The sequence below is a fragment of the Haemorhous mexicanus genome, chromosome 1 (assembly GCF_027477595.1).
Source record: "Haemorhous mexicanus isolate bHaeMex1 chromosome 1, bHaeMex1.pri, whole genome shotgun sequence".
Classification (NCBI taxonomy): Eukaryota; Metazoa; Chordata; class Aves; order Passeriformes; family Fringillidae; genus Haemorhous; species Haemorhous mexicanus.
In genome coordinates, this window is record NC_082341.1 from 94,674,243 (window position 1) to 94,700,276 (window position 26,034).

Consider the following 26,034-nt stretch of genomic DNA (forward strand, 5'->3'; position numbering starts at 1 on the left):
ACTAACCTAATCAAGTAGCTGTTAATTTACAATTTTCTCTCAGTCTTACATGTGAAATGATTTATAAAGAGTGGGGTATGCAGAATTTTTGTGGAACACCTGTCTTTGCCTTGTTCTGACTTCTTCAAATGCTTCCTAAATTTTATGTTTAGAGAATGTATTGTGTATTTAAAAATTATTTGGATTGTTACATGTATTGAAATAGCATGAGAATTTCTCAAATCAGTAAAACTGATATATATAATAAAGTTATAAAAATCTTCTTGGTATGAGGGGTGAAGCATGGAAGGAAATCTCTTGGGTCTTTTACTTTAGTATAAGAGATTCTGTGTGTATGTGGTGTTTGCTTGATTGGTTGGTTTGTTTTATAATCTAGCTACAGAACTTGTGGTCATTCTAGTCACTACATATATCCTTTTTTTAATTTGGTTTGTTGTTTGGGCATTCTTTTTTTGTTGTTGGTTTGGGTTTTTTGTTTTGTTTTTTTACTTTAGATTGAATTTCACCTTTGTTGTAGAACAGAAATAGGTGATTCCAGAGGAGAAACCTTACAGTTTAGGTTCCTAATTCAAGTGAGATATAGCCAGTGTTGCATATGTTGAGTCTGCTTCACTGCACTGTGTATTTCATATGGAATGATTCAGAAGAAAACTGCAGTCTAGTCTAACATATAGTCTCTGGATATATGTTGGCTGGGGTTCCTGTCTTGTAGACAGTAGTATATTAGAAAAAAAGGAAAAACTAGAGAAAAAAGTTATAAAGGGAAGAATCTATTCCTATCAAAACTGATTGTTTCTTATTGTCTTTCCACTGAGCAGTCATTACAATGCATATATATCCAAATGTAGACAAAAAATATAAATAAATGGGTGTCTCTCTCTAAATCTGTGAATCTTCCTCTCACTGTGGTGAGAAAACACAGCATCATCTTTCATAGCAGAAGGAAGAAAACTGTTTCAAATTGAAAGGGAGTAAGGGAAACAGAGCACAGAGTAGGCATGGGAAAAAATTTGCCCTTAATACCTTCTTTCTTGTCTCTCAGTCAGAAGAAATGGGAAAAGAGAAGCCCTGTAATTTGCTCCATAGTAAAAAATAAAATACTCTGTATGCACTGTGCAATGACTGATCTCACGAGGTTCACTTTATCCTAATTTTCTGTGGAGGCAAAGTACCAGATATCTGGTGTCTGTACAAAATATCAAGGAATACTTGCTTTCCATGTGGAAACAAACTTCCTCAATGCAGTTATCTCACATGAAACCAGGAATCTGTGCAGCTGGTTGCCTGAACTCATTCTCAGTTTACTATTGGGGAGCCATTAATTTTGTTATGGTGGTAATTATGTGACATAAATAGGAATAGTTTGCATTCCAGTATTTATGGCACAAGTTTGCAAAGGAGTTTTAGGAAGTAAGTAGATCTGGAATGAAACATGTAGAACCAATTGTTGTATGCACTGAGTTAGATGCATTCTTTGAGTTACCACTGTTTCAGGGTATTGTGACCCATATTTTTTTCCCATTAGTTGTTTGAATTGTTGATAGTCTAATTTGAAATGTGGTGGGAAGATTGAGATATCTTACTGAACCAGATTTACAATAATTGTGATCTTACAGTTCTTTAGAAATTGGATCCTTCTTGAGGTAGCTGTAACTAAGGACACAAATGAGGGCGTGCTAAGATACTAATTTTAAAATTAAAATTTTTGTTTAACCAGTTTGATTTTGTTGTTCCTTTGCTTAGAGGTATGCTCCTTTCTCTTACAGTTTCCAAAGCCCTGAGCCCTACCTTGGCCTTTCTGTGCACCACTAGGAAACTTTACTCATTATTTTAGAAAGTGATGTTGATGTATTTTGGTTTTTCCTGGTGAAAAGTGTTGATGCAGTTTTGATAAAAATAAACAGAATTACAAGTTTATTCCATCTTAATAAGTAACTTCAGAACGCAAGGTATGGGAACCAAATGTGGTGTTCTTGCCTTAAACATACTTGCTTTGGGGGAATATGGTAATAACATGTCTGCAAGCACAAATTCAACAAAAAGTGGAAATTTTTGTTGAAAATTTCACAGGATATAAAAAGAACTCACTACAAAAGCTCAGTACTATTCTGAGATGTTACCTCTAGTTATAGCAACTCTATACCTCTAGTCTAGTCTGAGGATGTATTTGAAAATTAACTTTGAAATAATAGCAAATTACTATTACTTTTCCAATTATGGTAATACTGTTCATTATTAATTAGGTAATTAATTGTCATAAATAATTCTCACCTCACTTAAAATTCCTCTTCATCCTCACTTCATGTTACGGAATCGGTTCCTGAATTTCTTCACTCGTGTAACTCTTCATGTGTCACCAGACATCCTCTGCCCATGTAACCATGAGGGCGTTCAGGCATCTGGTTTGTACGGCATCTGTAGAAATGGTCTGTAAAGAAAGAGCAGCCTTTGGCCTGCCTATGGTATTCCAGCAGCTCTAGCACTTCTGTGTGACTGTGCTAGCTATGGAGGAGGCTCCACACAGGGAATTGCTACCCATACTTGAAATCCAAGTGACCGAAGTCACTTCTGGAAGTGTATATGCCATCTGTAGTTTTATCTAGGTAGCATTTTCAAGTGTCTTGTCTCAGAAATTGAGTAAGATATATTACATGAACGTTGTGTCTGGTCTTGTCATTTATTCAAGTATTATGCAGTTTCCGGGGGAAGACCTTGATTTTTAAATACATCATGTTTTCTTAGATGCTCTGAGGCAAAGTGTAATAGCTGATGTTGGGGTAGAGTTGTAAACTTAAACTCAGACTTCAGAGATTAGGGAGACTGGAATATTTCTTTTTCCATGCAGAACATTTTACTACAGTTAATGAAACCATTTGTATTTAGTACTTTGAATAATTTATGATGAAATTATAATTCTCTTTAATTTTGAAAGTCTTTAGTATTGAAAGAAGCCGTGTGATTGAGAGAAATTATATCATGACCTAGTGAAGCTGATAAAAACTGGGATGACATAGTAATTGCTTTGTTGCTGGGTCCATTATAAAAAACCAAAAAACGAAGAATGGTGAAACTCATTTTTGCAGCCAAAGGTATACAATGTAAGGTTGCTACCAAAAATGAAATTCTGTATGTTTATATCAGTAGTGTCTGGCTCTCATTGGGTTTTTATGATGCTCAGATATTTATATCTCTTGGGACTAACTTCACTGGTGCCCCAAATACTACTTTCATTTAAACACAGAGCATTCTGATAAACAAAGATGCAAAGGAGTAGTTGTCTGAGTAGACTTGCATTGAGCTGAGCAGGATTTGAACTCAGTCTCCAGTACTGGAATTCTATAGTGGATGAAAATTTATTCAAATTAGAAGGGTGCCTGAGTCTGCAAAGATACTCACTGGTAGCTGTGGTTAGCGTATTGTTACTGAAAGTTGGTTTTGTTTTTGTTGAGTGTTGATGATGTTCTGTAGATGTTGATTTTAATTGAAAGCAGATGTGATGGCTTCTAGGTTATGACTTTGCCAAAAATATCAAAATGTACAATTGGAGAAGCGCTAGAAAAGAGAAAGTGGAAAAGAGCTGTAAGGGAAGAGAGTCTTCAGGCTCACATCTGCTTTTCCTTATGTTCTGCTACAAGGAGCAACAGGAAAACACTAATTATCCTCTAAAGGGGATACTTATTTACATATTTTAATACACCCATCTCCGCACTGCATACACAGGCAGATTTGTGCATATTTTTAAATAAGATATGTACAATATGTGTGCAATATGTGCTAGGAGGAAATAATCACCTGGATGCTTAAACACACCTCTGGAGCAGTTCTTTATTTGAGGTAACTGACTCTAGTAAATGGATTTGTATGATTTTGAGATTCTGTTACTTTTGCCTGTTATTACAGCACTCCTACTCCTCTTGTCTCTGGGTTATTACAAAAGCTGCACTTCTAAAATTGATACCTGGACTTTTGGAGAGTGCATGCATACCCTAGAGACTGAAAATGTTCTGTAGGTGCCAGATGAAGATACAGCTGTATAAGCAGTCCAATGCTTTTGATTAAAGAAATGAAAATTTCACTTGTTTCAAAGGTCATTTGGGTTTCTGTGAAGTGTAACCCAGCTCTTTACTTTGGCCTGAAACTAGAAGGACGACCAGTGCAGTGTGTTTAGGAAGTGCTGTTTGTAGTGTATTTGTTAATGGTTTAACTCAGATTTACTCATAATTACTTCAAAGGCTCTGGAAACCTTGACATGTGTTCTCATGTTTGAGTGAGTTTGTTTCTCTTTGCAGAGTTGAGGTCTCTGTGACCTGAAGGCAAAGTTCTGCTTTGGTTATTCACTGTAGTACAGCAGAAATACAATCAGACTCTGCATGGGATCCTTTCAAGTCACTGGACTTTGGAAAATATTTTTTTTTTGGGTTGCAGCCCTTTGAGTTCAGAGAGCCTATCCTCTGAAGGTACAGTATCTGTACCCTGTGCAATGTAATGTCTCCCAAAGGGCCACAAACTCCTCCTTCTAAACACCTTTATGGCTGTGTCCAACAGTAGGTTGTTGCTGCCCAAACTCAGATTCAAAGAAATCACCAAACTTCCAAAAGTTGTGTCACATGCTAGCCATTCTTTAAGGATGATGGTTGTAAATTACGTGTTTGTGCCAATAGCTCAGGAGATTTTTTGTTTTCTTTTAGAAATCCTTAATATGGACATCAGGGAACTTTGAAAAAAATTGAGTATCTGGAAGCTGTATGCTGTTATTTGTATTTAAAGCAGGCCTGTTAAGTAGGATTTCTATCCTATACTGCTGTTTTCAGACCTACTCATTAGCAAGTTGGTATTTTTGTCAGAACTAGTTAACAAACCTCTACAGTTGCCAAACTGTTTCAGAATTAAAACCTTTGGTTTCCTATGCCAGTATTTTTTGATAAATGTATTTTTTTCTTTCCTAGAACATTTCTGAAAATGATTGTTGGGTATTTGAATCTATGCTTGGGAATACCACTAAGAAATGGAAGATAACCTGTGGAAATTAATTTAGGTTGAGTAAAATATAGTAGTAACAGAATATTTATGTCAATGTTTAATTGCATACCTGTTAAATTTTATTTACAGAAACTTGTGTCTGTTAGATTTTTTTTTTAGTGGGAACAATTTTATTTTCCAATTAGTAGATGCTTTTTGTACTCAAGTATTACAATTTTGTGCATGTATCAAGAAATTACAGTCAGTCCTCAAAAAATTTACAAAATAATTCTTGTTTTAAAAAAAATCCCTCAATATGAAATAAGGTTTTTTAATGAGTTTTGTTATTGATACCCGCATCCCTAATGTGGTCAATGAACTTCAATAGAGGTAAAGCAATTGAGTATAATCTTACCTTTTATGTTGGTCTGTTTATAGTTAAATAGTTTCACCTGAGAGAGCATTAGGAACAAATTACTATAAAGTATAAGTTAATCTGTGGGAACTTGGAGCCAAAAGGTTTTATGATGGAAAAATGTCTAGATTAACCCAATACATATGCAGAAGAAAAGCTTGTACATAGTTTTTCATGCATACTTACTATCTCCCTAATGAAATCTCAGTATTTTCTCTGCCTCATTAAAAGTAAATTGTTTGTATTAAGTCTCAAGTATTTACTCAGTAGCCATACTGAAACTCCTATGCATAACATTTTTACACACCATTCTTTCTGTCTTGTGTTTGTGGTTTCACTGTTTGTTGATGGCTGCTCACTGGTGAAAAGGAGATACAGGAGGTCTTGGTCAAGCATTATATATGGGCATTTCAAGCATTGAAACCTCTCCCTGGTTTAATAATGGGTTTTTTTTCTGACACACTACAATAATTTAGGGGTGTAAATCAGGAATAACAATTAGGAGTGTAACCCAAGAAATCTGGATATGTTGGTCTAATGAGGTATTTTTCCAGTAAAGTTAGGGACACTTAACTCTGGATTTCCAAAATTCTGACATCATCTTCTGGAATGCCTGTTCTGCTCCCCCACTCCTGCTCTCCAATCCCCTGTTGCTCCCAGAGGAAGGGCTTCCAGCTGGAAGAGGCATGGCTGGGATTGAAATGAGTTGTTGGAATTACCATTTATTAGGAATAAAGGAACACTGCAGTTTTAGCCAGAAAAGGTGGAGAGATGCTTCTGGGTTGGCAAGGGAAAAATACTGTTAAAGTGGAGTGACTCAAGATAAGTATTAAAGCACAGCAACGCTGACATGGGAGATATGAGAATACACTGGTCGTGGAAAAACAGTCTAAAGGTTGAGATGTAGTTTCTTACTAGAAAGACACAATTCTGAAGCACTGTTCTGGTTTGAGCAAATAGACTATCAACCTGCTTGTTTTTATCATGGAAGTAGCTTAGCTGATGAGTATTGTAGCAAAGGACTGCCCACTACGGGCCAGGAGAAACTTCATAGACCTTTCATCTTATGATTGTGGCTTTTGCTGAAGTCCTCACTCACACTCTTCATTCCATAGTCTTTGAATTTATGCTCAGTTCCTCTTGGTAATGTGGTCATTTTGTTTTACATATTTTTCCCTGAAAAATCAAATTTATGCTGAATGGAAATTTATGCTTCACTTATTCTTACATCCCTGAAATTGATCTTCACTATTTGTTCCTGGACTTTTTGCTGGACAGTAGAGGAAATCAAGGGCTCTAAATGTCTGTGGGAAGCCTTGTATGAAGAACTTCCACTGCAGAATAACTTTTCTACTGGTTTGCAGTAGCAGCCTTGCTTCTTTGCCAGAAAAAGCAGCAGAGAGAAGTACTGGTACATTTGCCAAACAAGGTGTTAATGTGGTCTTGTCATTGGGAAGGAATGATGGTCAGGAAGTACTTCTGCAGGGCCTCAACAGTGGGGACAATTGATTTTTGCTCTCTGTCACTGAGTGTTCATTGTGTGTACCAGTTCTCATGGGGGTTTTTAATTATTGCTATGGTTGGAAGTTCAACCCAAGGCTCCAGTTGCCAGAAGCTCATAAAGAGTTATTTCTGTGTAATGAAATGAGTTTTAAGGGAAAAGGGTTGCTCATTAGTTTTTGTTTTGAACTTAATTTATCTTCTAGTGCTTTTGGAAACACATAAAATAATTTAAAAGGCTTTCTGTATATCTGCACAATTAATTGTATATATTTTGGAGAGAATATTGAGTCACTGTTTTGTCCTAATATGAAGCCCATTATTTCAGGTCACAGAGCAAGAAATAGAACTGACTAGAAAAGTCAGTTTTAAACATTTTTTAAAGTCTGTTCATGGGAAGAAAAGAAAGGAACAAAGAGCAGGAGTATGCTACTAGAATGTTTACGTAATGACCGCTATTATAAACAATTATTATGATTCCTTAAACATTGTTTTTTGCCATTGTGTTTTCATCTCAAGAGGAAATTCTCTTTCCTACACAAAACTGCCTCTTTCCTACACAAATGTGAATGTTTCTGTGAAATTTTCTGGAAAACCAACAAAAGCATTTTCCCGTAATAGAAGAATGAAGAATATGCTCTCTTTCAACTCTTCTTTTGTGTGATCAACTTCATCAGAGAGAAAGGGAAAAAAGAAAGAGACTGAAAGATGATTGTATCTTCTCTAGGGAGGTGTGAGTGCTGTTTTTTGTCTGAGGAAGTTGTAGTTGTTTGAAGAAATGCATGAATATGAATCACTTGTGATGTATATTTCATCCAAAGACGGAGAGACAGGCTGCAGTAGGTTATTTGTATGAAGCTGGGGTACCTCTGGTTCATGCCCACACATAAGACTTCAACCAGTCTCACACAACCCATTAAAGCTGTCAGTGGAAATAACATCACTGAGTGCAGTCGATATTTAATCCTGCCCCAGTGATGCTCTGAGCAAAGCTGTGCCTTAGAGGTAGGCCTGTAAGGATGAAGGGGAGTGCTGACTGATCCCTTTCCTGCAGTCTCATTTAACACAGGAGCTGGCAAGTGATGAAATTTGAAGGCTTGCAGTTTTTGTTTATATATATATTTTTTTTCTGTAGCTGTGAAGAATGCATAGGCTTGGATGTGATTTCTTAGTAAATGTGAAATCATTACTTTCTTTTGCCCTCCCCTCTTCCTCAGAACCAGTAGGCTGTAAACTGAAACCTGCAAGTAGGAACTCGTACACAGAACAGTGTCAGTGCATAATGACACTGAATAACCTCATCCACCTAAAGAGCTTTTGTGGAGTTGGTATAGCCCCTGCTGGGGAGTACAGTAAGCAAAGAGAGTGTGCAGTGTTCTCTGTAAAGGGTTTTGATGTTCTGCCTACTTTGCTGTAGGTAATAATGCAGTGAGAGCAAATAATGCAAGCCAATAGCACATGGAAAAAATAATGGGAACTTATTATGGATAAATGTAATTGCACATTTCATGCTTTGCTTTTTATAATGAGTCCATCAAGTCAAACACTCAAACACATTAATTAAACACCATTTTCCCACGGAACTCAGTAACTGGATAGCAGCCCTTAGAATATTGGTACCATTATCCAGGTTGGTCAGAGCCTAGTGTGGAGCAGCATTTGGCAGTCGGGTCAAGCTGTGAATACTTGAATTGATGAATTTGGTGGACTGGCAGAATGCGCCCCGTGACTGTGGGCTGACTGCTGTGTTACTTCACCAGGCCTGCAGCAATTAAGTCAAGTCATGCTGAGGACCTCCTTTAACTGCATACTAACTATTCAGGCTTTGAGCATCTATGGCCTTGTCCATCAAGCACTATGCTTTTGTGGTCTTTTGAAGAGCTCCTTGGCCTTAAGCAAGGGAAATAAAACATTACCTTGTCTTGCAGAAAAGAACTGTTTAGATGAGGGGCATGTTTTTATTGAGAAAACATACTCTGAAGTGATAGTTTTTGTCTAAATCAATGCCAAAAAGGAAATTAAGGTGCAGGTAAAAATATCCATTAAATGTTAACCCAGAAAATATCCAGCAAAGGCAAATCTCAAGCCATATTAGTAGGATTTTGTTTTCTTTTAGTGCACTTTATTAATGGTTTTGCGTAATGAGGATCTTTCTCTGTCTGTAGTAGGCATATCATGCCCTGTGTCAGGAACTTCAGACACTTTTAGAAAGGCTATATGTACTACATTACATAGTTAAAGCTACTTTTTGCTATTTAATTTAGGAGCATCCCTTGGGGGAGGTAAGTCTTACACAGGGACTGGAAAGAAGGAGCTGACTCTAAAAGGTATCTGACTTAGGTTACTAACATAACCTGGCACTGGACGTGACTCAGCCGTGTGTGCTGACAGCCTGGAAGGCCAGCTGTATCCCAGGCTGCATCCAAAGCAGCATGGCCAGCAGGGTGAGAGGGGTGATTCTGCCCCTCTTCTTTGCTCTGTTGAGAGCCCCCTCTGCAGTGCTGCATCCAGCTCTGGGGTCCTCAACACAGGAAGGACACTGACCTGGTAGTGCAACCTAGAGGAGGCCACCAAGATGATTAAAGGAATGGAGCACCTCTCCCATAAGGAAAGGGAGAACTGAGATTGTTCAGCCTGGAGAAGAGAAGGCTTCGGGGTGACGTAATTGCAGCTTTCTGGTATTTGAAGCCTACAAGAAGGATGAAGAGGGACTTTTTACAAGAGCATGTAGTGACAGTTTCTTGGTTTGAAAGGACAGGTATTTGCTAAGGAAGACAGGAGCCTCCCCTGAAATGGAAAATGTAAACCCCCTCCCTTCAAATTGTTATAAATTTGAAATTAAGGGGAGCTCTCAGGAAAAGGTATGGGAGCAGGAATAACACTACTTAATTAGGGAAGAGAATAAAAAATAAAATAAACAGTGCAGTAATACAAAACAACATTGACAGAGTCAGAATACAACCTGACACCCTGTTGGTCAGGGTGTTGGTAGCAGTCCAATTGGAAAGGTGGCAGCAGTCCTCCTGGAGTGGCACATGTGGTTCTGTTGAAGCAGTGATCCTGTAGAAAGGGTGAAGTCTTCCTCTGAAGGTCTGGTAGTGGTGTAGATGGGCCTAGTCTTTCTCTGGGAATCTAGTGGGAAAGGCTGTTCTGGTATCCCAAATCTCAGATTATATCCAGTTAGGAATGCTTGGCTCCTCCCTCTGGGTGGAACTTCTCACAATGGGATGATGTAATTTTGTCAGTCACGCTGTGAGACTCAATGGCCCATTAACAGAAGTTATCTCCCCTGAGGTAGGATTGGTTGCGGAAGAGAAAAAGAAAAACTGCCCAATCAACAGAAGATAACTGCCCCACCTGTTACGATCTGTCCCTATGGACGGGTTTCGTAGAGGTTCTTTTAGATTGATTTCAGGGTGCAAAAAACCGACACGAAACAAGGGGGTTTGCAAGTTAATCAACACAATAGACTTTATTAAAAAAACCACAGCAAAAAATGCGTTGGGGAAAAAATTAGGGAAAAAGGGAAAAATAAGGAAAAATAAAGGAAGGGAAAGGAGAAAAGGGGGGGGTTATAGCTACCAAAACGTGAGAATGGCGGAGGTCCTTCGGTGTCCAGCCGAAGAAGTTCACCAGGTCACGTCCCGGGGACATCTCAGAGATGCAGTCAATCTGGACTCCAATTATACCCTTTTTGATGAGGGGGAAGGGGATTATTTCAAAACCAAATCTATTGTCATTTTTCTTTGGTCAGCTTGCCTCCCCCCGTGCACCTCCCCTGGGCTGGGGGTTCCAGTCCTTGGAAAGTGTGAGGGAGGCCTTTTCTCACATGGGGATTTCTTGGGGTCTTCTCTGGTGGAGAGGCTTCTGTCATCTCAGCTTGTCTGTCACGGTGGTTGTAGATGACCGAGAGGGGTCTTCTGTGGGAGACTACCCAAAAACTCAGGGAGGAAAAGTTCAGCTCGGTCAAGAGGTGGACAGCGTCCAAGATTATTGTTGTAAAAAGGACACAGTGCCTCAATGTGCTCAGTGTAGCGTGCAGGGAACTGCACCTGTGGAGACGGCAACTTAACCCCCCTGGTGTGGTGTGTCCACTGTGGTGAGGAGAGGGGCAAAGGGGTCTTCTGAGCGGTCTCTCAATGACAGTTGTGAGGCAGATGAGGGATATTTCGGACAGACTCTCACACCACCTCTAACAGATAGGAATAGAATACAGACCCCCATTTCCAACCCAAGACAGACAGGACAAGGGGGAATGGCTTCAAACTGGAAAACAGGTTTAAATTATATGTTAGGAAGAAATTCTTTAATTTGAGGGTGGTGAGGCACTGGAACAGATTGCCTAGGCATGTCATGGATGCCCCATCCCTTGAAGTGTTCAAAATCAGGTAGGATAGGACTTCAGGCAACCTGAAGGGCTAATGGCAGGGTGGTTGGAACGAGATGATCTTTAAGGTCCTTTCCAACCCAAACCGTTCTATGATTGTAGGAGTCTGAGGTGCCTGATGTGATACTACCTGTTAAAACCTCTCTGTGTCCAAATGAAATCACACTTGTCTACAACCTCTGTAGAGCCCACTTCTCCCTGTTTTGTCACTCGTTTTTTTCTCCTGCTTATGGCTTGGTATATGTAAATGTGATATTTATCTTTTGACAGATAATGTTTAATTTTGCCTTCAGCTTGTGTTTATTTCATACTGGTTTTGTTAATATCGCCATACTTAAGATATATATTCTCTCCCTAGGGCATTTTCTGTATCTGCTTTCCAAGTAATATTGTGTATATAATGTTGCTGAATAGCAATTATATCCGCCAATCAAAATTTATGACTCTGTAGAGTTGCTGCCTTGTAACTACACATTTCATTCTTTATTATGAGACTTTGGGCAATATAACTGGCAGCCTATAATCAGCTGGAGTGCAGGAATTCTGAAGTGTCAGGACTGTGAGAAATAACCTGTGGAGCTCAAGTTAGCTTATTTTGGTGACTGTAGTAGAACCACAGAATAATGAAAGGTTAAGGAGGTGAACACAGAGTGTCCAGATGGTGCGTAGGTAAATTGGTTATTTTTGGAAGTGATACTTAGACAAAGTTCAGAAATGTGTAGCACCAAGAACAGTTTCAAGGATTACAAGAACATATTTCATAATACCAAAATAGTTAGTAAACATTTAGACAGAGAGGAGCTGGGTGACTAGACATGGGTTTATGGGTGGGTTGTGAAGTAGGAGACAGCTTAGTCACTTAGTGCCATGTGGCACCAGGCCATTGTAGGAAGTGCCTCCAGGGTGGCTCTCTGTGCTTCCCCTCTAGACTGTCCTCTGGGTGGTAGACATTTACACAGCTTAGTAGTTACTAAAAGATTTAGTTCAACTTTCAGTTCATCAAATGATGTCTTTCAATTTCTTCTAAATCAGGTGGAGTCACATTTTAGGCAAGTGTGCTTTTGTCAGAAGCAGATATTTGGCTCATGAAGATTAATCTGATTAATCTGATTAATTTGATTAATCTGATTAATCTGAAGATTTGCCTTGTAGGTTTTTCAGGTTCTCAGACTTTTGTGCAGTTGAGTGTTCTTGCTTGGCCTTAAACTCTAATATTGAAATGCTCCAAATTAAATTATATATTTTTCTTTTAAGAGATAGAAATGTTCAGTTAAACTGGCTTTTATGAGGCTGTATGTAGGTGTGCATTCAAGAAGGTTTTTTACAAGGGGCCAATAGCACACAGATATGGTAAATGCTATGTTACGAGGTGAATTGTAGCACATAAGGAGATCAGAGAGCTGGGCTGAGACTTTCCAGCAGGACAGACTGGTTTGTATTGGTTCCCAAAGAGTTCCTCGTGTAAAATTAATCTGCAAGGATATTAGCATATGAATATTGTAGCTTATGAACCGATACTCTGGCTGAATAACTCTCCATGACTAATGCCAACACATTGCATGGTTTTTGATACTTGTATTAAAAAGCCCTACTTCTGAAATATGATTTTATCAAATAGTTGGTGAATTGTTAGACTGGTGAAGTCAGCTACACACTCCAAACATAATAGTATGTAAATTAAACTAAAAGTTAATTTTGCATTGTCCCTGAGCAATGAAATGATGTCCTGATGGATATTGCATTTTAATGTTCTTTTGCTTGATCATATTATATTTTCTTTCTCCTGTTATTTCCCATAAACAGTATCATTTCATAGTGCTGACAGCCTATATACTAAATACCACAGTGAAACAACGGGAACTGTATTGTTCTCTATATACCGACAAATCTCTTTGCCTAATGTGCATTCAATAAAGATAAAATAGCAAATGTTATTAAATCAGGGGAAAAACACAATTAAAGTTATTAATATGTTTTTTTTCTGTTGTGTTATACATGTGCCACTTTTTTTTTTTTCTTTTCTTTAAAAATACAATTTGGTTGAAATAAGACAGCAAGGAAAAACTACATCATAAAAGTGCAATAGCAATGGAGGTATTTGTTTCAGTGCAGCCTCAAAAGATGAGAGAGCCCATTTCTTTTTTTGGGCAGTGGGAGAGAGTATTAAATGCTGTTCTCTGTTTTCAATTAAACAGCAGCATTAAATACAAAATAAAGTTTAAGAATTAATAATATTTCCTTCCTCAGCCAAATTTCTTCACAGATTTTAAAAGTATTATACCCAGAAGAGGAGTTTAAAAAATGACTAGCTGGTTTTTATACTTCCATTTCACAGAACTGCAATATTGTCCTTCATCATGAGCTGCATAAGGAATCAAACTTGAGAAACCATGTAAGGGGCCTTTACCTAGAGGTCTTTTTGTCCACATTATCTCACAGGAGTGTTGGTCAGGATGGGAAGTGCCTGTCCTTTGTCAGTGGATGGTTTATGTTTGAGGAGCCTCAGCTGGTTGCCTGTTTTTTGCTCTTGATGTAGGACTGTGTAATGACTTCAGTGCTGTCTCCATCCTTGGGGCTGGAAAGGTCCAAACACAGAAGCTGCCCCCAGAGGAGCATCACCTGGCTGTGCTCCTGTTGCCCATGAGAGCTAAATGGCACCTCTGTGGAGGCTTTGTTGGAAGAGTGTTAGCCAGGGTGGTTCCCTCCAGGACAGTAGTTCTTCCACCTGTGTCTGGCTCAGGGCTGCCTCTTCCCTTTTTCAGCCCCTATCCTGCCTTTCCCACCTCTCCCAGCTGTAGCCAGTGACCGTGGGCTGCCTATTGCCCTGACTGCTGCTGTCAGAGCTGGTGGAGGTTGGGGCTGTTGCTCCATGCTTTAGCTCCATCTCGGGGCCTGCCTGAGCTTTTGGGGCCAAGCTGCCAGTCCTGGGGTGGCCATGGTGAGCATATGTCCTGCTGGAGGGAAAGCTGCTGTCCCCTTGCTGGCAGAAGCTGTGCCACAGTGCTGGGCAGGGGCCTGGCTGTGTCCTGCTGTGGGCAGTGTGCTCTCTCCCTCCAAAGCCCTGCAATCCTGGGGAGAGCTAAGCAGCTGTTGGGATCTGAGCAGGACAGACCTCCATATGTGTTTTGACCCCTGAGTACTTGCGTGTGCTGCTTCATACTGCTTGGGAGAAGCTTCCTAGGATTCATCTTTTTTAAATAAGTAAAAACCTGGAAAACCTGTACAGCTAATAAGTTGACCCTTATTTTTTTTTGACCCTTGGTTTTGTCCGTGCACCTTAAAACACTTCACTGACTTCAAGCCATCGTTAAAAATTCTTCTTCTGCTAGGTACTCTAAGTCAGGAAATCTTAAGGCAGGAGAGGACCCTTCTCTTTTGAAAATAAGGGGTGGATGTCTGGATTAGTTTTATTATTAGCCCTGCCTCACAGCTTTACCCACTGGATCACTGCTACAGTGACATAATATATGATATATAATATTATATATTTCCAAGTGTCATAACATCTCATTTAAATCTTAACTCAATTTTAAATCCATGTGGAAAGGGAAGACCTTTAAAATACTTAATAAATTCTAATCTTAATCATATTCATCATTATTAAAATTTGAAATAGGTTGAAATACTTAAGGTAAGTGAAATGAGAAAACTAATAAAGAGCATGAAACACATTGGAGAAATGGAAGAATAATTGCTAAACATTAAGAAATCTAAAATGGCCAAACATGAAAAAGCCTTCATTTCCAATAAGCATATATTTAAAAGTTTTGTAATAGCCTAATAATATAAAAGGAGATTTTAAAAATTAATTGAATGTTAAGTGCAACTGAGTGGAGAGACATGATTAAATACATTAAAACTTCTACTAGTCCTGTCTTTGGTCTTCAGAAACGATTTAGGTCTTGTCACTTCTTGAGAGAGTTGCGTCACCTCTCAGTAAGGAGACATCACTGTTTGTGTTGCTGTTAATAATAATTATTAGCATTGTGGTAATAGTAGTTTTCATAATAAGTAGTGCCTAGAAGTAGCAAGGTACTATGGCTGAAGACACCAACTTCCTCAGTTTTGTGCAGGCCAAACAAAAGATTTTTCTCTTACAAAGATTGTGTAATCTAAGCATGAAAGGAAGGACCTCTTTGGTTTTAATTAAAAATTATATACAGGTAATCAAAATGTTTACCTTCTATTGTTTTAGCCTAATTTTTTATTTTCTGCTAGTGAATGAAAAGAGGTATTTGAATGGTGCACTTCACAATATAATCTATGTGAGAAAATGGCATTGAATCTTTTAAAAATTGAAACTAGTAATTGTATTTGTGTTTTAGGAATTACTTACCTTGACCATGCCGGTTCAGCGCTTTTCCCGGAGAGTCTACTTAAAGCTTTTACTGATGACCTCAGAAACAACATTTATGGTAAGTGCAAAGCAACGTTCCCATGAGTCTTCTCAACTTTCCATCTAAATCATTCAAAACTGAGCTTCTTGGAAGATACCTTCTGCAGGCTTTTTAATGATGCCATAGAGTAGTTGGAAGACCATTGCTTTTACAAAGGAAGCATAGGCCCTTTGTGTCACCCCTGTCTTCATTCTCTGGTGACCAAGGACCTATCTATGTTGGTAAAGAAGAAAGATCAAAGCAAACATGGCTCTGTTGCATGACTCTGTTAGGGCACCAGGCTTGGGCTAAAGAAATACATTTTAGCTATAAGCCCTGTTCATTCTTTGCGGTTTATTTCCACACAGAAATGCAAACCTAATTTCTTATGCAAGGACCAGAATCCAGAACCACCGTCCTTCTCAGACAGAATTCTCACAAAGAGCTTATACTGTGACTCAGTATAAGAATTTTATTCAGAAGAAAGTGTAGCTCAAAGATCCCAAGTGAATTTAGGCGCAGAATAGGTGCTATTAGACTTTGCTGTGGTCTATTAGACTTTGGTGCCTACTCAGAAAAAAGATAGGTATTGCCAAAGCAATCCTGTGCAGAGGAATGTGAGTAAAAGTATCTGCAGAATGGCATAATATCTGGTGGAGTTTTGACTATTACAGCCCCACCTGTAAGCACTTCATCCCCAGATCCTCTGCTTAAACCTTTTATTTCTTTCTGATGTTATCTAGCCTAGAATCACACAGGGAGTGTGATTTTATACAAAGTCAGCAGCATGCATTGTATAAGAAATATTGATACTGTGTGAGACAATATACATTAAAGTGAGCAGTGCTCAACCAGAAAAAAAATATACTGCACAGTATTATGCTGTGAGAAGTCCCCTCTGAAGTAATCAAATTTCCTATGGTCTGTTACTATCTGAGGGTCATGTGTCCTTTTTGGTAGTTTTGTGCTCCCTGATACATGGAACAAAGGGATTCCTCACTTGGGAACTAGGTACCAGTGCTTTACAAGAAAATGCTTGTTCACTTCAGCACTGGCACACGTGCTTGTCATCTGGGCAAGCCATTTGAGAGTTTGGGGTAGTTTTCATTTTCCATGTGCCATTATGTCATTTCCCCCTATTCTTTTTCCTGAATGCTGGTAAGGGCTGGGATACAGAGCACAAATTTGAGTTCCACTACAAAATAAGTGTTATTCTTTATAGAGATAGGGAGGTTTTTTTTCTGTTATAACAAAATACAGCGATTTGATTACATTCAAGGTCTCCTATTCAAGTGCATGCCAGTGATACAAAAATTAATGTTCTGTCACCACAGACATTGTAAAGTGAAATGTCTGTGCTCTGATACACGTTATTTCAAACATTGGGCTCAACCCTTTTAATAAGTACTATCTGTGGCAGAAAAAGAAAATAATTTCTGAATCAATTGAGTACTTGTGAATAGAAATAGTAGTACTGCCAGTTTGGAGCAGATTTGCATAGCACCTATAATGCTATGGGAGAACAAATTGTATATTTTTATTGGTATTTTCATCTAAAATGATAACAAGAGTTCCAGCATGGTCAATACTTTTTTTTTTTTCTGTTACATCTCATACTCTAAGGACAGTAAATGCTATCTAAGGACAGTATAGGAAGAGTCAATTTAACAAACACAGATGTGAATAAAGGGGGAGTTTGACTTGCAGCTTTTTAATTTTCTTGGTGACAATCCACAGGTCCAAAGAACTGCAGTTTAGCTGTTGCATGTGTAAATGAGGGAAAGTAATATAAGTAAGAGATAGTCTCACTTCTAAATTAAAAATATTTGAATTGGAAATTACAGAAATGCAACATCAGACATGAAAAGTCTAAGTTTTGGATTTGAGCTCTAAAGTTATTATTTTCAACAGCTTCACTCAACAATTTTCAGCAGCCTTACTTTTAAATTTTGAAAAGAGTGGCTAATATTGGAGCCTACAGCAAAAACTGTGTTAGTATAGCAATTTTTTCCTTATTTCCTTTACAAACTGTTTTTGCATGTTCTCTAATTATTTGCTGATAGCAGAGTGTGCTGTGTCTGGCTGAATATTGCTGTAACCTTTTTTGCTCAAGATAAAATCATGCTGTCTTAATTGTTATATATGCTTGTGTTGAGCTGGGCAAAGGTGGCTACTAATTTTGCAATAAAATTTAGATTTAAATTAATTATTTGAATTTCAGACACTAAAAAACCAAGGGTTAATTCTTCTATCCAATCATGATTGTCTGTTATCTCCAGATCCTGTCTTTTGCTTCTTAGCTACTGCACAAATACAAATGCACATTTATGAATGTGCATTCTGTCTGTAGTTTTTCTAGTATGGTTTTGCATAGGCAGTTTCATTTTCTTTTTAGGGGAACTGCCTAAATATTAGTAAGAGATCCAGGTGAAGTTTCTAGGTCTGTCCTAATTGTTTTATCCTGGTGTATGTCCCTTCTCTTGCCTAAGGGGCTACAGGGAATTGCTGTGAAGTATGCATTGAATCTTTATCATCTTTTAGGCTCTCTTGGTGTAATACTTTGATAAAAAAGAAATTTAATAGCAAAATTGTGATTAATGATTAATTTCTGTATCTCTATTGTCTCCTAGGCAACCCTCATAGTCAGAATATCAGCAGCAAGCTGACATATGACACGATCGAGCATGTTCGATACAGGTAGAATAATCTTTATTTCAGATGTTGTATGATGCACTTGATAGTTTTAATTTGGTTAGGTCTGCACTGTTTTTATGACTTTGATGTGATACCATTTTCTAAGGGTCATATGTAATGCCTAAAGAAAACACCTCACTCTTAAAACACAAGGTATTTGCATTTGATCCAATCAAGTCTTGGATCATATCAATTCTTTTTCTCCCAGATGCCCAAATCCTCAAAGTCCTGTAGTTAATTTAGTGCTGTAATACAAGTCCACAGTTTTAATTAAAATGTAGGACTTGGAATTTCAGAAGTGATTATTAGTAAGATGGTATGATAAGATAGTAAGGTGGGACTAGGTGCAAAGACATGGTTAATAGTCAGATAAAATTAAATAGAGTGTAATGGCTTGTGAGAATTTACAAAAAGCTTATGGGAATGTGTACATTGTTTTACAGCAGGTACTTCCATAGCAGTAATAAAATACCTTTTAAAACAGTTTTAGTATAACTTTTAAGAGTAGAAAGAAAAAAAGGTAAAATTGAGTGTTGGGGCTTCTGGGTATGGGCAAGAAAATGAACTGATTCTCTAAACAAAGTATTCCTTTGAAAGCTCAGGCTGGAGTGTGCTGAAGGTACACATCTTGCAATCGATTTGTCATGATTTACATCATGATGAAATATGCCACTTGGGCACTTGGTTTTTGGTTTAGGGATTTGTTTCAGAAAAATCTTGCTATTTTATAAAATTCTTTTTATCACAGAATATGCATGCTTTGAGTTTATTTGCCTGATTTGAATGACACACTTAAGGCAAGTAAAGAATGTAATGGATTTATCTTCTTCCTTGAAAGTAAATATTTCTCCAGAACACATCACAGAATTCAGATCAATAGCATTGTAGTGAATATCTGGTTGGATGCTGCTGCTGGCTACAATCCATTTCCCCCTTCCCATCACCAGCTTTCTGGAGAAAGCATTTATTTTTGCTTCTGCCACAACCCTCTCTTAATGCTGACCAGGATGACATCCTATTAATGAATGGCCAAATGAAATGGAAGAGACTACCCATGAGGAATAGCTGTCTTCAGAAGCAGACACTTATAGCCAGTTACAGTAATACCCACAGTCTGCAGAGTCTTTTGATCAGACCTGTGTGCTTGCATGCAGAGTTAGCATTCTGATTTCCATTTACTTAGTGCTGTTGCAATGTTGCTGTTTCACAGTTCTGCTTATGAAGGCACAGTAGGAGGGGTAACTGTTTTTAGAATAATTACTATTGTACTGTATGTTCTTCGTTGTTAGGCAGAAAAGAAATAGCCTTTCACTGAGTAAAAACCTAGATCACTTGAAAAGAACTTACATCTTCAGCATGTTTTATTTTGGATGCTGCTTTAAAAGAGCTTGAGACTTTTTTAAGGGCGGAATGGGAGAAGACAAGAACATACCAATGTTAGTATTGAGAGGGTTTTTGTGTGTTTTGCTTTTCTTAAAAATGCCCTCTGCATCTGAATGAACTTTTTTTTGATATTACAACTGATAAAATTTTTTATCTGTCCCAAAAGAAATGCAGACATTTTTAAACTCCCAATAAAAATTTTAAAATCATAGTCGTCAAGAAGGCATAGTCATAAAAATTCAGGAAGAAAATGCCCCAAACCTACTGTCAATAAGTCAGCTATCCAAAATGCAATAAAAGTATATTAAAATCTATACCTCTATGCCATTGCAGCTAATCAAAATAAGCAGTGTGACAAGACAGGGAGATAGGCAGATCTGTCCTGCATCACAGTGCTTTGATTGGATTTCCTCAGTGAAATTCAGCAGTAGTTTTAGAAATCTTAAAATTAGTTGTTAGCTTGTAAATTGGCTTATGGCACATGTTGCAGTCAGAAGTATAGCTTTTTTTTCAGTGTTTGACTCCAAGACAATGCTATTTTATTTTTTTTGATTATTTTTTAAATTTGATTTTCCAAAGTGATTGCCCCATCAACTAATTAAAAATTAACATCAAACTTAATTTCAGATTTATATCTGCTGATTTGGGTAGCAGCAGCATTAGAAAAGACTTTGCTAATCTGTCAGTGTACACTGTTCAGTGGTACAAAGCGGAGGGATTTGGTTTTACCTTCATATCTGATTGACAGAGAGAAACCATTCTTAGAATGTGGCTTTGCAATAGAATAACATAAATAATTAAATAATTGAGTCAGTGGATGTTTTCTTTGATTTACAAAATTATAAAAAGATGCTTTACCTCTTAACCAATTCAGGTGCAAAAAAGATTAGAAATAACTATTTTATTCTTAAAAACATTGCTTCTCTTTTCTTAATGTGAACAGCTGAGTGATTTTAAGCATTGTGCATACGTCAACATTAACCATGAGTGATGCTGAAAAGAGGAATCAAGAAATATAATAAACCTTACAGAAATGTGTTAAATGTATGTGTCAAAAGATTATAGATCCTTTTTTATTACTTTGCTTATGAATGTATGGCTCTGCCATTGCTCCAGTTCCACACAGCTAGAGAGCAGGAGTACAGTACCTCCTTATGATGCTGCAGTCAATGTAACTCAGAAATTCATTACACTGAGTATTAAATAAACCTTTTCCCATATGCCAGCATTTTAAAATTCTAGATTTCTGAATATTTTAACACATCGTCCTTGTGGATCTTGCACTTGCAATATCAAACAGTGCAGCAGTGTCTTCTAACCAGAACCAGACTGAAGTTTGAAATCTGTGGTATGTTTAAGAAATATAACAGGATACTTTTTCATGTATAAACAGTGTTGTAATAGAATTTTTATGTTCATCCTTGAACTTTCAGGTCCTATGAAGTGTTAAGCTGAATCATACTTTGGGAATTCAAATACATATTTTAAAAAAGGCCAGAAATTTCAGTTATGATTTTGGTACTGAGCATCTCCTAGACTGTGGCAATATGTATATTACAGAATTTTCTTGCTGAAGCTAAAAGAATTGGGCATTTAGCTAAATGGGATCAAGTTAAAATACAGAACCAAAACATGTATTTCTGTAAGGGCTTCTCTCAAAATATATTGCCTAAGTGAACTGTAAGAGGAGATTAATCAGTATTTAATTAATCAAAAACAGGTACATTGGGCATGCACAAAATGACTGTAAATGGCTTGGTGTTTTAAAAATATATTTGATTCTGTGGTAAAACACACAGGTGGTACCAGATTATGCTAAGGAAGCAGTCTCATAAGTGCTCTTTATAATTTCATTTGCATTGTATTTTTAGAGAACATTTCATGATAGCAAGATAGAACTTTACATTCCTTCTGCAAGTATCATACCTTGCTTAAGAAATAAGTTTCCCTTCCAAGTCTTTTCTTTGTTAACACATTTTGAAATGGTATTTTGTTCAAGATAGGGATTTTTTTTTTTCCCGGGTTTAGGCAGTTCCATGTCTCAAAACAGTAATGTTGGAACTGAAACATACATGAAAATGGCTTGACCTTTCCTGCACAGTAAGAAGTAGTAGATACAGTATCTTCTTAGTATTGATTTGTTCTTTGCAAAGGTCATTGGTGGGAGACCATATGGATGAGTGACATCTGAGCGCTGCATCCTGTCCTCCTTCACGGCACCCATCAGCTTGAAAACCTTATTTCCAGTCTAGGGTGATTCAGCCCTTTTGCATGCTTGTTTTAGAGCACCATTTGCAATCACTGCTTTTCCTGATCCCACTGCTCAGTGGGACAACTCTGAAGTACCACAGTTGGTGAAGTCCAGCAAAAGGTCACTGTGATCAGTGCAGTGACTCTGTACATGTAAATGAGAGAGGCATTAGAAGATAATTAGGAATAATGGATAGGTTTTTTGGAAGCGTTTAGGCAAGAGGGCTGATCTTTTCCTCATAGTTCATGAAATTATTTAGGCGTGCAATTAAACAATTCAACTGTACCCCCCAGTGAGTGGCTGATGACGCCACTGTGGGCTCTGTCATGTGCTGAGTGACAGCACAGCAAGGGGCTTTGGTGCAAATGCTTCTTGTTTTTCCCTCAGCCACACCTAGCCTTTTGTTCAAAGGACTCAATTTTATAAACAGTTGTTTTCATGAGTCAATCTATTACTTTTGGAGGTTTTACTCTTTGCAATCCTATGCAAGGTAGTAAAAAGCTTCTGGTCAGGGTAACAGGTCATTTTTGAATGTGTTAGGAGACTGTTTTAGGAACAAGTAAAATCACTTTGTTTTACTTTGGAACTTTGCTCCTGGACTTTCAGCTCTATTTTAATAAATTCATTAATCATTAACTTGATGATCTGAAGCTTTAGAAAGGAATTTGCTAATGCCCTCTGTTACTCTTCTGGTAGTCAGCTTTATACCTTCATATATAAGGAGAGTAGCAAATAAAATTGGTGCATGCACTGTCATGCTCTCTGACTAATCTTTGTTGCATAGAGAGTCACATCTGGAATGCTTCATTTGTTGAAAGAAATAAATACTTCAGTAAAATAAATGAAAAACTGGAGGTCAAGATCGCTAGTTTATGAACAAAAAGGATGAAATGCTTCTGGGAAATTCTGAGTTTTATTAGTATTGGTGGCTAGAATGTTTTGCATAGAGGTCTGAAAAAGACTGGATACAACCTTTTTTTTTTTTTTTTTTTTTTCTAATTCAGAAAAAAACCCTCAGGACTTTGCTTTTATAATATGTTTGTGACAAAGCAGCTATGGAGACTAAGTTTAAAGGGGATCTTTCTGTGCCATTTCTCTCTAGATAACATTCAGAGTAGGGAGAGTGGTACAGGCTTGCTTGGATTCAGGCCACCGGTTTAGTTCACATTTTTTTTAATGCACACAGCCTTGATGCTTCCTCAGCTGCTTTTTTGGCTAGGACCCAATGGCCTCTGTGCCCATGGGGAGGTCTTTGAAAGGGCACATGAGCTGATGAATGAGATAGTCCAGCTGGAGCAAAGTACTGATAAATATAGTGAAATTTCTCCAATGCAAATTCCTTTTTTTCATTTTCTCAGTCTCTTTGTTTTTTTCAGGATTTAAATGGAAGCTTTTTTTCCCCTCCCAAGGCTATCAATACTCACAGAAGTGTAGTGTTCCTCCCTCTTCTGGGTTTACAGCTGTTTTTCCTAAGCAGCATTGTGAGACACCAGTGGGTGATGTTTCTGGTGATGTTTGTGTTGCCTTGGATGTTCAAGGAGCAGTAACATTGTCCTTCCTGGCTGCTGGGAACACTAGCAGTTCCTTTGCCAACTCCAGGGGAGCCTGACAACTTCATTGGTGGCTTATGTGATTATTTGTATTTCAAGTAAGGCTTTTGGAAGACCAGATATTTAGCACAAATATAATTTTTGCCATCTCCTGTGTGCACCTGTTGTGTTTGACAACTTTGTTTTGGCTTCAGTGCATTGCTGTTTCTCAGCAGAAGTTATGTAGCATTGGAGAGGTGCTCCATCTGACTGAAGTTAAGAAATTTGGAAAGCCATCTTCAATTATGTGTGTTGTTCAAAATGTGGCTGATTTTTTTACATGTCTAATTTTTTTGAACCCTAGAGACACTTTCTGTTTTGCTCCATCAGAAACTGACTTTTTCCTGCACGAATGACAAATTTTAATTTGTGCTGTTCATACCTTATTGTCATATTTAAAATCATAACTTTGGGAAGTACTAATTCATCTACTTCTTTAGAAACACAGAGATAATTTATTTCTGGCCCTTTTTAAATAGTCTCTAATAATCTTTCTGAGAAGTTAGCAAATCCAGTATTGAGCTCCATTTTGAATCTTATTCATTCCACTTGCAAAGCAATATGAGTATTTCATTTATTGTTATAATTAAGCTGTTGAGGACACACTAAAGCATTCCCAAGGGCTTCCATGGTGCCTGCCATCTGTGTCTCAATCAATCTGAAATTCCTAGTATCATGGCTGCTGCAAGACAGAGCTTTTGTCACTCATCCTTTATTTTCTGAGTCCCACCTTGCTGCACTTTTAACTAGTAGATTTGAGTCCTTAAAAGTCATCATTTGCACTAAGAGTCTTTTTGCTCTCATTCAGAATTCTGACTGCCAGTTCTAACTCACTGTTCTGTTCCCTTGGCACTTTGGTACTATTTTTGTTGCCCCCACTGCATGATCCTTAGTGATCAGGATTTTCAATACTTTAAACACTGGAATTCACTGATGTAGTTTTATTTTAAAGTCCACCTAAGTCAATAGCTATTAGTGTTGCCTATGTTTTTATTATTATGAATGGGGGTGAACTAATTCATGACTTACTATTTAAATTTTGAATATATGTATATTTTAACTACTGGTGGACTTTTCGTCTCCTAAATATAGCAATGTATTCAGGATCTTCTGCTATTTTTTTCTCCAGAAGCAGATATGATGTGCAAGTAGTAGTAACTTTGGGGTAGGTGCCTCTGCAGTTTGAATGATTTCATCACATTTCATTTTACTCTCATTTCTGATGTAACCTTACAATTAGCTTCTGCCCCTGATATATCAAGTGTAACTGTGGCTGCCTTCTCATCTGGGATAATGCGAATTTCCTCTCTGCATTGTTCCAGACTATCTGTAGCTCATCTGGTTTTCTTATAGACCAAGCAAACACATTTACTTTGTCAAATGATGGCTCAAGCCTTCAGCTCCCTTTCTCTAATGAGCAGGTTGTTTACAGCAGCCATGCTAGATGCTGTAGTCCTAACAATGTTGGATTTTTTGTTTGTTTGGTTTGGTTTTTTTTTTTGGTTTGTTTTTTTTTGTTTTTTTTTTTTATTTTGCTGCCCGCTCCAACCTGCTGTCTTGCTGAAAATCTCAGTTAATATCCCATGTCTCTTAGCAGTCTTTTTTCCTCCAGCACTGAGACTGCACCTGGCTGCAGGCAGGTGCCAGCTAGCTGTGTTCATTAAATGTGTAACAGCCTGTTGCTGAGGTCATGGCTGCCCTGATGAAAACTTTTCTGTGGCAAAAGACAGACAGCTGCACAGCTTCCAGGCTGCCCAGGGGATGTGTTAAACACCACAGGGAGCAGAGCCAGCAGAGCACTGCAGCAGCAGAAGAAACTGAGGAGGAGGAAAGATGGGCAGTGACTGTCAAGGGGTGAGGGTGTGGTATAACCCAGCCACCTTAACCTGGACAGGGATGAAATGAGTCTGTGTGAGCCCAGTAAGGGGTGCCAGGTTTCAGGACAGCCAGGTCAGAAACTTATCCCAGCTGATATGGTTAAAGAGTGTGTATGTTAAAAGAGTGTGTATGTTAAAGAGAATGCATGTAACCTTCAGGATTTTGTGTTTCATCTCCAGTATTATAGAGTACTTTTCATCTACTGTTGATGATCTTTCCCCACTATAAGGAATAGAATACTCCCTCTTACACTGTGTCTTGAGAAACCAGTGTCCTTTTGTTCCTATACCATAATTTTGTGTTGCTCATCGGCTTTTGTGGTCTGTTCTACTATTAACCCCTTCTGATGTATATAAGTAGAGGAGACCTGTTTTCGTAGGCTGAACAAGATATACTCCTCTAGATACTACTTCCAAAATGCAATTTTCATCCCCCATGCCAATCTCAATGAGTTTCTTTGGGCTTGATCCAAATTACCTTAATCTTTCTCAAGTGTGTGACCATAATAGAATGGGTTGCTGAAGTAAATCCTGCAGCCTGGCAATTGAGGGTTTGGTAATTGAGACAGAATAAAGATTCTTGAAATAATGGTGTGACCTCAA

The 26,034-nt window shown here is 37.9% G+C and overlaps 1 protein-coding gene across 2 annotated transcripts in view; it reads left to right on the forward strand.

Moving 5' to 3' along the window:
* MOCOS (molybdenum cofactor sulfurase) overlaps positions 1-26,034 on the forward strand; it is a 210,133-nt gene that overhangs the window by 12,318 nt on the left and 171,781 nt on the right. For both annotated transcript variants that reach the window (XR_009487894.1, XM_059856631.1), the window contains exons 2-3: positions 15,587-15,676; positions 18,268-18,334. Coding sequence is in view for 1 of the 2 variants with exons in the window: in XM_059856631.1 (XP_059712614.1) it covers positions 15,587-15,676; positions 18,268-18,334 (157 nt within the window). In the remaining variant the exon portion in view is untranslated. The remainder of the gene's footprint in view (positions 1-15,586; positions 15,677-18,267; positions 18,335-26,034) is intronic.